At 34.9% G+C, this 9408-nt stretch overlaps 1 protein-coding gene across 1 annotated transcript; it reads left to right on the top strand.

Moving 5' to 3' along the window:
- The first annotated feature begins 65 nt into the window (after nucleotides 1-65).
- Nucleotides 66-5616, top strand: LOC306845207 (uncharacterized protein). The gene is made up of 3 exons (XM_079377867.1): nucleotides 66-627; nucleotides 1472-1784; nucleotides 2595-5616. Exons 1-3 carry the CDS (start codon nucleotides 132-134, stop codon nucleotides 2878-2880), a joined length of 1095 nt encoding a protein of 364 aa, XP_079233993.1. The 5' UTR covers nucleotides 66-131; the 3' UTR covers nucleotides 2881-5616.
- The last annotated feature ends 3792 nt before the right edge of the window (nucleotides 5617-9408 follow it).

Raw genomic sequence — 9408 nt, 5'->3', positions numbered from 1 at the left:
CCAAGAACAAGCCGAGTCTGAGTTAGCGAGTCTGAGCCAATCACAAAGCTCAGAACGAGTGACGCACATACGTCGTGTACTCGCAGGCCTACGTGACGCGCGAGCGGAGAATCAACTGATGTTGTGTGTAAATGATCTCTTTACGTGATTTCGCAAGATTTCCACGCCGCGAAATGTATGAAGAGATGTCAGTAGAAAGAAACTGGACGGACACCGAGACGAGGGCGCTGCTGTACATCCGACAGGATGAAGAAATCAGTAGGCAAATCAGCGGAACGGTTCGCGACTCTCTTATTTACGCTGAAATATCAAGGCTTCTGCGGGCGCAAGGGATCCACAGAACCAAGCGACAGGTCACCACCAAACTGAAAACACTCAAGCAGAAGTTCCTGAAAATACACCAGCATCACAAAAACAACGGCCACGGCAGAGTATACTGGAATTACTATGATCTCTGCAAGTCCATCTGGGGCAGCAACCGCTCCACAGACGCTTTAACACTTCATAATAACATCAAACTCGAAGAGCCCCAGAGTACATCCATCGAGGACGCGAGAACCGAGAGCAGATCCACGGACATCGAGGTGTCAGTCAGTCATGATGAGGAGACGGATGACATGACCGACGGTGTGCTGATGCCTACTATTATGTTCTGCTTTATGATTGCACTTGAGCAATAGATACTGCTCGCTATATATTGGATTTCACGTAATACAACTATAGTGAGTGAATCAGTGTGCAACAATAGTAAACTATGCATATAGTGTGCAATGATAAACATGCCAAACACTCTATATGCATTGATGTAGAATGGCCTAATTTGCTTGTTAGTTTGGTTATTGTGTATGAGGGTAATACATTTGATTTGCAACCAATAAGAGTCTGTTTTGAATACGATATCAGCATTATGCATACTACTGTGTATAACACCTTATACACATGGTGTACATTTTTCTTAAAATATGTAGTATGTAATGTCTCTAATGTACAGTATTTAGTATGCTACCTTTTGCCACACTACCTCATTTACATATTTAAATCTATAAGTGTTTACAATCATTTTAAAATAAAAAAAGGGTTTTAAAATTTCTTTTCGAATCTGTTCAAGTGAATATTCAAAATCACTATTTTTATTTATGCTTTATAGCTTAAAATGGGATAATTGTTGCTTTATCTCAAGGTTTCGTAAACTGAGGTTCACGAGTGGATGAAACTAGTGTTTATTAAATGATAAAAATATCAAATTTGTTAATTTTAACAAAGTTTAAGTATTTTATTTGTTTATTCGCACGTCATGTGACCATTAAATAATATTGATGAATTCTTGAAATGTTCATTTAAAATCACAGAGGGAATTAAAGAAAATATTTTGGGTCAAAGGAGTTCGGCTGATAAAAACATTTGTGGATCACTACTTTGCCTGCACATGAATCATGATGTGCATAACTAATTATTATGTTCATATTTTCAGTTGTCACTCAGCCTGTGAGGAAGAAGGCCAAAAAGCATTGCATTACCGACTCTATGAGAGATCAAGAGCCTCTCCACGTGCAGAACCAGAGGGAGTTTGAGGAACGCTTGCGAAGGGAAGAGCAGAAGGAGGAACGAGCGAGTCTTATGGCCATGTGGAAGGAGATGATGGAGTTTCAAGGGAACCTCTTAAAGGAGTTTATTCACCGCCCATCTCTGCCTTCACATCCATCTTACCACAGACATGGTCTTCACAACCAAGGACGCTCTAGTTTTCCAAGCACTAGCTACATGGCACCGTACGACTCGCCAGGGTATGAGCACAAACCTCTAATCAATAAGTCGCGTCCAACTTGGCATGATAATGTAGTCAAACGTTATTTTAGTATTATATTATTAAAAAAACTACATTAGTATATACATTTTGAATTGAGGTTAAATTTATATTTAAAATAAGTTTCAGATTTATTTCATAGAAACAAACAAAATTGTGAACATTTTGTATTTTTTTGGCCAAAAAATTTGTGTAATTTTGCAATTCAAATGTTAAAACTTAAAATATGTGTTAACGAGACTTTTCACTCTAATGTCATTCCAGATCTGTGTGTTGTTAACGTAATTTATTTTTTATCATTTTATCTCGTGATGCAAATAAACAATTGAGCAATACAATATAAGAAAGATACATATGAAATACATTTCAAGTACATTAGTTCTATTCAACAGTAGCATTCAAGTAAGACATTTTAAAATCTAATGTAAAAAGGAAACACTGCCTAATTCATTCACTGTAGGAAGTAAATATACATCGATTCTTATTAAAGTTATTCACTAAAAATCAGAGAACTATTTGTCTTTTGTTTGATTAACATTAAAGACACAGACAGCAGCAGGTATATTAGGCAGCTGTCACTTTAAGACCTAATGCACAAATCCAGTACATTGATACACATGTGATTTTCTCCCGTTTACATTCACTTAAGACATGTTTATGTGAATTAGATGGGTATCTTGACATCATTTTGTATGTATTTGATCATTCAAGCGCAATAAGTCATTAAAGAGAACTGAATTCAGCTTATGTGTATGACAATCACCATTTTAACAACTTTGCCCTTTCACAGAGCTGAAACTGAGAATGAAAGTGCAATCTCACACGAGGAAGAGGAGAAATATGTTATTCCAGCTGAGATTGCTCCCATGTTGGACGTTCAGCCTGTTAACCGTGCAAACGACTGCCAATCAAACACAGCAGAGACTGTTTCACCCCCGGCGCCTACACAATCAGCAGGAAAGAGCGATCTGGAGATGTCTGTGCTACGCAGACAGGAAAGAGTCTTACAGCTTCAGGAAGAATACTACTCACTCAAAATCAAGAATCTGAAACACAAGATGGCCAAGGATCCATGACAGAACGCTGAAGAGGAGTGTTAACCGTTCTGCTCTTTCAAGCTGTGAAAACTTGCTTTGCAAATGTAGATGTTCTCAGCTGGACTGGAAAATATCAATGGGTATGTTTCTGTGCACCTCATATTCCTTGTAGTTCATATGACGTGTTTTGACCAGTAGATGGCAAGGTGGTTACTTCATATTTTTCCTGGTGTCCTTAGACATGTCCAAGAGAAATTAACAGGCAGGTCTAGGTTTTTCTTTAAATATGTGAATATTTATAAACATTTGCTCATTTTTATGGCAGTTTACCAGCAGTTGTTGGTTTTTGGGACATTATTTTGCCAAATTCTCCCCATTTTCTCCACTAATTGGTTTATGTAACACCCACTCTCACAATTAATTCCTGATGGATAACAGTCTTGCTTTACATGTTATATTCCCATTTAAGGTTCTGTTTTGCACATTGCAGCAGTAAAATGTGTTGCAAATACATTTTAATGTTGACTACAGGAACTAATGTGATCTAGACATTACTCTCCTAATGTGGAGTATGTCTGTAACCATTATTTTTCATTAAATTAATGAAAACCATTGAGTCAGATACATAGTATTTAAAAAAAAAACTAAATTAAAAACAAAAGTCTTGGTCACACTTTATTTTAATGTCTAATTCTCGCTATTGACAAACCATTAACTACTAATTAAGCCTCAATAAACTCCCAATTTGCCGCTTATTAATAGCTAAGCTAGTTAAGTTTAGGTATTGATTAGGGATGTAGAATATGTGCTTTATAAGTACTAATAAACAGCCGATATGTTAATAATAAGCACGCTAGTGAGCACAAGTTAATAGTTAGAATTGGTGTTACTAAAATCTTTTTTAAAATAATTAAGAGTAGGGATTCCCAAACTATTTTTGTTAGTCAAACCCCTTTGAACTTGAAATTTGTCATATTTAATATTTCAAAACATTTGCATGCTCATGGTTCTCTGATGTCAGTTAATGGTCACATAACATTTAGATAAACAAATAAAATATTTATTTTTTAAATAGTTGTTTTATTTGGATTCATTTTATTCTAAAGTTATTTATTTTATTGTAAAAGTTTCAATAAATAATGGCTTTTCATTATCTCTCAACCCTGTGCAGATTGGGAAATAGTTCAATCAAAAAAAAAAAAAAAAAAGTTGTTCTGAAGCCTTATGCTGTTATTTGTTCTGTACACAGCTCTTACTACATCTGTCAAGCTTTAAAAGGGACCAAAAATGCCATAAAACTGAGAACTTTGAGACTTGTGTTAAAGCACACAAGTCTTACGGAGTATTTTGTGTTCCCTTACATCTGTCAAACTCCAAAAAGGCCCTTTTTGAGCTTGACAGACCTGGGTCACTGTGAACTCTGGGTGTATGGTAAGACCTGTGTAACAATTCTTCAAAAATATCTACATTTGTGTTTCACAGAAAAACATAAGAGCAAACAGGTTTGGAATAACATGAGTAAATAATGACAGGACTTTCGTTCTATATCCTTCAGTGTTCTTTTTTTTAATCATCACTCTATTTGTCTTGTATTTTCACTTCCAAGTCTCCCTCCTGCTATTACTTCTCACAGGAAGATATTACGTTTACAGTCTTTTGTTCAGTGTTTTTGTTTTAAAATTATGTGTGATACCAAATTGGCAAGGATTTTCACTTTATATTTTTTTATGTTTCAGTCTTTTGTGAAAAAAAAAGTTTATAGATCTGAACATGAAAGTAAAATTAAACCGAAACAAAAATCAATTAAAATATATTTATAAGGAATGTTTTGGATTACACACAAAATCAAATAATAGAGCTTTATAGAGCTTATATCTATAACATGATGTTGATTATATAAACAAATATACATTAATGCACTTGGCAGATGGTTTTATCCAAAGCAACTTATATTGCATTTAAGCATGCATTTAATACGAGTGCACATTTGGTCAAGTTAAAGCAAATCGCTGAGAATTGTACCCATGGTCTCAATCTTGTTAATGCATGCTCTGTTAGGGATATGAATGGAGCTAAGCATTTTGACTTGTCCTTAAATTTGTAAAAACATGCTAAAGTTGGTTGGTAATGCATTACCAGTCGTTTATTTGCCTAAAAAATTAGTCTCACCACTAATGGCATAATTTAGTGACTTTATAGCTCACATAACATATATTTTTTATGTGAAAGAATTAATATAAGCGCTTAAACAAAAATACAAGCTGCACATTTTAAGCCCACAAAAGGTTCTTTATTGGGATCATCCATGGAACCTTTCCATTGTACAAAAGGAAAAGGTTCTCTAGATTTTTTTTAATTGTTCTTCACACACACACACAACTGTTCACTGAAAGTTTCTTTGGGGAACCAAATATGGTTCTTCTATGGAATCACCTTATTTTTTGAGTGCATTCCCTCCATAGGCATAAATTGTAAATATACTGTACACTTTTTTTCTTTAACTGACAGATGAGTTGAAAATGTCTGTGATAATCGATGAAATGCCACAGAAGTCATTCATAGATACGTTTTGTTAAACTTTGACAACTGAAAGTTTGTTGGAAGCATTATGTCTGCAGCAGAAAGTACATATTGTAAACTTAAAGGATCTGTCAGGGCTTCACATCACAAAATATCCAGGGGGCTTTGTGGTAAAGCTGAATGTTCTATGAAATGACACCCCTGTGAAAACAGAAAGTAATTAATAAATAACTGGAATAAATATATAAAAACCTCACAAGAGTTCTCCTGTGGTTCTTCAGCGAGAGGCTGATGAGAAATGAACAAACATAATGGGCATGATTTTCTGTGAAGCAGCTGCTATCGGGGTCTTGCTGAGTGGGATTACACTTAACACTTCCCTCCTGGGTGAAATGTTGCCCTCAGACTCAGAGAGATGACTGTTACCAAGTGCTGCAGTCAAAATGAAAAACACTGCGACTCTTCAGATGTTCCACACAGTGAAGCCCAGGTCTCTAATGTCCCAGATCTGATGTTGTTTTAGAAAAATACATGAATACTTTACTCTGAGTGATTTCAGCTTTGTGATGGTATTGTGAATTTATGCCTCCTTTACAGGGAATTCACTTACATGGTGGGAATATCCAATGCTTGGTTAGTTAAAAAATTCATATGCATTTTACTTGAGAATGAATGAGAAATTTGAACATGCTATGTCAGTGTTTGCGACATGAAATCTATAGTTTAACATTTTTAAATATTGTGTCCCATTTTTCTTTTATGTCTCTTACACTTACAATACTGTTCTACATCATCATGACCAATAAATAACAGTCTTAGTGCATTTAATATATATATATATATATATAAATAATATATTTTTTTAATATTTCAATTTTAAAAATCTAAATATGTTGTATCTATTACCATTAGTGTGTGTGTGTATATTATATGTTTTTTCTGTTTTAACATTAAACTGTATATATATATATATGTACTGTATATGTATTGCTGCTTAATCTTCTTGTGGATCTTTTTTAATTTATTTATTTTATGAATACAAAATAGAATAGAAAATAATTAAAAGCATTTATTTGAAATGACCTGCTTGTTTTGTAAACTGAAAAAATGTCTTTACTGTCAGTTTTGATCAGATTTAAGCATATTTTCTAAATAAAAGTAGGTCTGTAGATGGTAGGCTGTGTATATAACCTACATATGCTGTAAAATTGTTCATTTGTGATGTTAGCCCATTTTCGGTAACAAATTGTTACCATATCATTAGCTACTTCCTTTATTTTCACTTCTTCTGTTTTTATCAAAGCTTAAAAAAGAAAAGGGAGTCCTGCTGAGAAACAGAACTGATATCTTTTGTGTGCTTAAATATTTAATGAGTCGAGGGAATCGAGAGCTATATTATTGTGGCTGTTGAAGTTTTAGTTGATGGCCCACACAGAATCTGCGCCCACTGAACTCCACAGAAAGCTCAGCCTGTCATTCACAAAGCTCCTCACATCCCCCGCCTCCTCCTTTATGACGTATTTTAGATATATATATTTTAACACATTTTACTATTTGAATCCATTCCACAGATTGTGCCCGGGCCTCATTTAGCAGCTTGCAGGAATATTTCATAGGTCAGCGCTATCAGGTTAGCCATGGCTACCATCACCTCATTCTCTGGATGTGTCTCTTCCCATCTCTCGGTTTGTATTCCTGCGTGTCTTAATTCCTTTCCGTTGAACTGTTCGGATAAACCGGACACGGGCAAACTTGAAGGACGCTTGATTCGTCGCCCTGTTTTCTGCAGATCTCGGTAAAACACAGCACACGGCTTTGCTTATCCTTCAGCTTTAGGTGGCTTTGTGACTGTACACGTAGGGATGATATCTGCACAATTTCTTTGTGACATTCAAGAGCCCAAATATAACCGGCGTGCCGTGCGCGGGGCTGAGTCAACTGTCACCGAGAGAGCTGAGCAACAATGACTGTAAACAACTTTGGAAATATGCAAGACCCCCTTGTCACACCAGAGTGTCCTGCGCCTCAACACACGGAGGTAGAGTGACACTTTTGGTGGGGCGTTCCATTATAATGAGGACTATTCTTGTAGGTTTAATTTTTTTTTTTCTGTCCTCCCTTACTGTCACGCGAAGGGTTTGACAAGCCCTGTCACCTGTAAAGGTAAAGCTTTGCCTCGCGAACGGCCATCTGTATTTAGAACAAGTTTGACGATCGCACCGTGACACACAGTTGAATCTGTCACCTGCTCGGAGTTCATTTACATTTGGAAGGTTCCCAATTCGTTTTACATTTGTAATTCATTGCACTCTCCGTGCAGAAGATAGGGGAGCATTTTAAGATGAATGCATACAAAATGAAGACTAGATCTGAAACCTTGTAAGACATGGAAGGCCACTATTTCTACTGATGTAATATGACAAAGAAAAGTCCATAGGCCGTTTGTTTTATTTATTTAGGCATATTTATTTATTTTGTCAAATTGGTATTAAGGTAGACATGGTGCTTTTGAGAGTATACCATTAACTAAAGCTCGGATGAAAACTATATTAAAATATTTTTGTTAATTGTAATAAAATATAGGCTATTAGGTTTGCTGTCATGGCATTTTCACTGTCCCACAAGATAAAAATGAATATAATTAATACTGTCGTCATTTAAAATGCAGTAAATCGTTTTCTGTACATTTCTTTGTCCTACATGGACCTGTTGTTATAGCCTAAAAGCTGCAGTGTTATTTGATTTTTTACATTTTTGAGCCAAATCTAAAAATTGTCCTATGGTGTGACTGTCTCAAGCATGGTTTAATAAATTACAACTTTTATAAATTGATAAGAAAACATAAAAATGTTAATAAATACCTCCAGTATAATTGTATAAGTGTCTATTTTAATAAATGACAATCATTTTTTCATCCATATATTTCTGAAAGCTTAGGAGCTTTGATACATTTTGTCTCTGAAAACCATGTCCTATGGTGTAACACCATATCCTGATTATAAATCGGCCAATTCCAGGAAAAATTTAATTAGTTGAAGGACCCTATTCATGTTACTGAAGCCCCCTGTGAAGCCATGTGCACATGGTCAATTTTCCCCTCAGAACTGTTCAAATATTCAATTTATTTGGAACAACTATACAAAAGTGTTACATTTTGTTGTCCTTTGGTGTGACACCCCTAAATTATATTTTTTAATTAAAAACTATATATTAAACTACATAATCATGGAAAATTATGCAAATGTGTCTTGCTTACCAGTTAGCTTGGAATAGCAAGGTCATTAATTGACAGAAAAAGGCTGAAAAGTCCTGTGGTGTGACAGAAAATGTCCTCCGGTATGACGCCTGTACTTTTTATTCTTTTTTGATCATTTTCGGTGTTCTTAAATGCAAATGTTATAAAGTGTCATGCAAATAAGTATAAAATGTGATACTTTGTTTTTGAAACAGAAAGAATCGAGGGAGAGAAATTAGTGGAAGAGAAAGGACATGGAAATATAGACAGAAAATTAACAAGGATCCACCAAAAGGGAGGAGATCCTAAGAGAACAATGCAGAAAGTAAATAGAATCAAAATGATGCTTTAAAAAGAGTAGCCATATGCTATAAAAAACAAATTCCCATCTTAATGAATATAGTTTGAATATCAATCATATTTAGCTGTGCCACACATGCAGCAGGGGGGATAGAAAAGTTTCAGTATCATACTGATTGACTGAGAGACTGATGAAAATTATTTTTTATTTTGTTTAAAAAACATGTTGATATTGTTTGTATCAAAATTGAACTTTCTTTCTCCTTTGTCATGTTTAAAATGAAAATAAATAATTTAATAACTACCATTTCTGTCCTTTAGTGTGACGCAACGTCCTATGGTGTGACACACATAAAAGAACCACAGATTTGTTTTGAGCTCAAAATATCTTAAAAAACAGTTGAGTGTTGTAATTTCATCTTAAATTGTATCATTTTCAGCAGTTTTGAACGGATGACAGCGAAGTTTGTCTTGAAATTGTCCAGCAAGTCATGGGGAAAAAATTATGTTAA

Source organism: Barbus barbus (genome assembly GCF_936440315.1).
Source record: "Barbus barbus genome assembly, chromosome: 25".
Classification (NCBI taxonomy): Eukaryota; Metazoa; Chordata; class Actinopteri; order Cypriniformes; family Cyprinidae; genus Barbus; species Barbus barbus.
This window is presented reverse-complemented; position numbering and strand designations above follow the sequence as displayed.

Coding starts and splice junctions, on each gene's coding strand:
- LOC306845207 (XM_079377867.1), top strand. CDS start 132: ATGATCTCTTTACGTGATTTCGCAAGATTTCCACGCCGCGAAATGTAT. Junction 628..1,471: donor GACGGATGACATGACCGACG/GTGTGCTGATGC, acceptor TCATATTTTCAG/TTGTCACTCAGCCTGTGAGG. Junction 1,785..2,594: donor GCACCGTACGACTCGCCAGG/GTATGAGCACAA, acceptor GCCCTTTCACAG/AGCTGAAACTGAGAATGAAA.